The 3,035-nt window shown below is 34.6% G+C and overlaps 1 protein-coding gene across 1 annotated transcript in view; it reads left to right on the top strand.

The window, feature by feature from the left end:
• Positions 1-496: 496 nt before the first annotated feature.
• Positions 497-3,035, top strand: part of LOC111824447 (ankyrin repeat domain-containing protein 18A-like) — a 27,407-nt gene continuing 24,868 nt past the window's right edge. The window contains exon 1 of the mRNA XM_023748551.1: positions 497-606. Within this exon, the coding sequence (XP_023604319.1) occupies positions 497-606 (110 nt within the window). The remainder of the gene's footprint in view (positions 607-3,035) is intronic.

The following is a 3,035-nucleotide window of genomic DNA, read 5'->3' as shown; positions in this document are numbered from 1 at the left end:
GGGTTGATTTATGGATCCTCCTGTTCCGTTCCACTGGTCTATATGTTTGATCTTGTGCCAGCACATGGCAGTTTTGAGAACAGTGGCTTTGTAATATAGCTTGATAGTTGGTATTGTGATCCTTCCAACTTTGTGCTTCTTTCTCAAGATTGCTGTGGCTATTTGGGGTGAGAAAACTGAGTTTTAAGGTACGTTTTAGATGATATGTGAATAGCAGCACAAAATTAAGAAAGCTCTTTGAGAAAACTTGAAAAATTCTGCTTCTTTATTAAAAAAGAAATGAAGCATTATTTATAACAATTTTAATGATAAAATTAAACATACAAAATATTTTTATTGATTCAAGTCATAGCAACTAAACTTAAGATTCAAATGATCAAATTAATGAAGTATTTTTAATTAATAAAGTAATAACAATATCCTTAATATCAAACTTTCATCAAAGGTTGAAGAAAAAAAGGAGCAGAAAGTCAGTAAAAGGGAAACATCCAGAAACATGTACGATGGTGCTGATGACAGTGACAGTGATGGATTGAGTCAGCAGAGCAACAGTGAACAAACTGATAGGCAGCAGGTTTCTATTATGGAGAATGAAGAGTCTGACAGGTAAGCCTACAGCAGTACTTAACAGTAGGTAATCATTCTTTTCCTATAAACAAATTCCAACTTGAGCTAATATTCCTGATTACCAAATTTTTTATTTTTACTAGAGAGAGCAAACCTTGCTTGGTAATCAGAAAGATGCAAATCAATGAACAATGAGATACCATTTCTTGAACTAATAATGATAATTATTTTATTAAAGAAAATAAAAACCAGAATTGGCACGTGGGAGGAAAAGGCATTCTCATGCACTCTCGGTAGATGAAATTGGCACTTTTTTTAAAAGGAAATTGAACAAGTTTTGAAATTTCAAGTATTTCATTCCTTTATCCCAATAGCTTCACTTCCAGAACTAGATCTTACAGGAAAACATGACTTGTATAAACACACACATACACATTCAAAGGACATTAATTATATATTATTATGTATATAAAATATACAGTAGGACATTGTAATATATATATATATATATATAGATAGATAGATAGAGATAGATAGATAGATAGATAGATAGATAGATATAATATGACATAGATGTTAAAGATATATAATATACACATATGCATTAAGGATATTTATATAAATGCTACAAACATATGTATGTATGCTAAGGATATTTCTTACAACATTGCATACCAAAAAGTTGCAGATAGCGTAAATACCTATCTATAAGGAAATGCTTTATTATACCCACAAAATAATGTAGTATGCAGCCAATGGAAAAAAATGAAGGTAGTTCTGGTCTACAGTATAATGATTGTTTCACAATGGAAATGTATTTAAAGCATTGGGTTTATATCATGTCTTAAGCAAATTTTGTGAGAATACTTTTAATATCTGCTCAGGTATAAAAGGAAATCATATGCAACACTGGCACTCTACTTTGTTTCTATCTAAATTGCTAGGTACTAGTTTTTTGTGTTTTGTTCCTAATACCGGAGTGCTCAAATATTGGACACTCAAATTAATATGAAAGCCCAGGGATTTCACAAGGCAGTTTGTTCCATGTCTTATCTACAAAGTAGAGGCCTGGTGCATGAAAATAATGCACTCGGGTTGGGGGATCCGTCAGCTTGGCCTGCAGCTATGGGGAGCAGGCCTAAGCCATCAGTTGGACATCCTTAGCCCTACAGCAGAGGCAGGAGAGGTTTCTGCCACCGCCGCTGTGCTCACCAGCAGTGTGCCATGCTTCTGGCTGAGTGGCACTCCCCTGGGGGAGCGCACTGACCACCAGGGGGAGGCTCATGCATTGAGCATCTGCCCCCTGGTGGTCAGTGCATGTCATAATGACTAGTCGTTTGGCCGTTTGGTCAATTTGCATATTAGCCTTTTATTATATAGGATTTCGATATATTGAGTAAAACCTATTAAAACACATCATGAGGCTAATCTGCTAGACGAGAGCTAGACAGACCTTTTCTGTAAAGGGCCAGATAGTCTGTAATACAGTCTCTATGAACCATCAGGTCTCTGAAATCTGTCATAGACACTAGGTAAAGGAGTGGGATTGGCTGTGTTCCAATAAAACTTTATTTACAAACACAGGCTCTGGGCTGGATTTGGCCTGCAGGCATTCGTTTGTTGACCTTTGCATTATAAACCAAGGTGCTCCTAATGTAGTGAATATTCTTTTTGAAGGTATGCATGCATACTTTTATCCTTCCTTTTTAAGAAGAATGCATTTCAGTAAGCACCACACACAATTTATCAACAGGGACATCATATTACACAATTTACAAAAATTCAGTTTGCAAAGTAAAATTATTACCTGCATGTTCCCCCTTTATTTATGTTACACAATTTAAAGATGACTAACTACAGTGTACTTTGTACATTTGAGTAGTGTAACATATTCTAGGATTGGATGATTTTCATCTAGCAAGAAATCCTCCTGTCGTCTTAGTAAACATGAGAAACATGATAATCAGGTTATGTAATATTATATATCTAGCAACATTTCATTGGATCTTTTAGTTGTATAATTTTGTGAATTTCTTTTTTTAATACTTAGCCTGGCATGTTTTAAACCAGATAGTGCCACAGGTATGTAATGAAATTTTTTAAGTATTACAAAAATGCTTCATGGTCACTATGAAAGGATTGAAAGTGACAGCTAAACATGAAAATGATGAGATCATCCCAAGATTGTGCCCATTTTAACTACAAAGTCCTGAAAAAAAGAAAAAGGTCTATACTCACCGGATTCTAATTTTCCTTTCCATGCTCTCTTGACCCCACTCACATAATTTTTTAGTCCCACTTCTCCTGCAAAATTGTTTATCTCAAGGTTAGTACTTTATTCCTCCTCAAAAAAATTCTAGGGATGAATGTTTTTGGCCCTGGCCCTTACCCAAACCTATTAGCAATAATTTTGAACCAAAAAAAAAAAAATTTTTTTCATTTCATCTTTCACGAATTTTGAGGTTTTC

This window comes from Myotis lucifugus, unplaced genomic scaffold (assembly GCF_000147115.1).
Source record: "Myotis lucifugus unplaced genomic scaffold, Myoluc2.0 scaffold_1530, whole genome shotgun sequence".
In the NCBI taxonomy this organism is placed as follows: Eukaryota; Metazoa; Chordata; class Mammalia; order Chiroptera; family Vespertilionidae; genus Myotis; species Myotis lucifugus.
The sequence above is the reverse complement of the archived record's forward strand: the minus strand, read 5'-3'. Positions and strand labels throughout refer to the sequence as shown.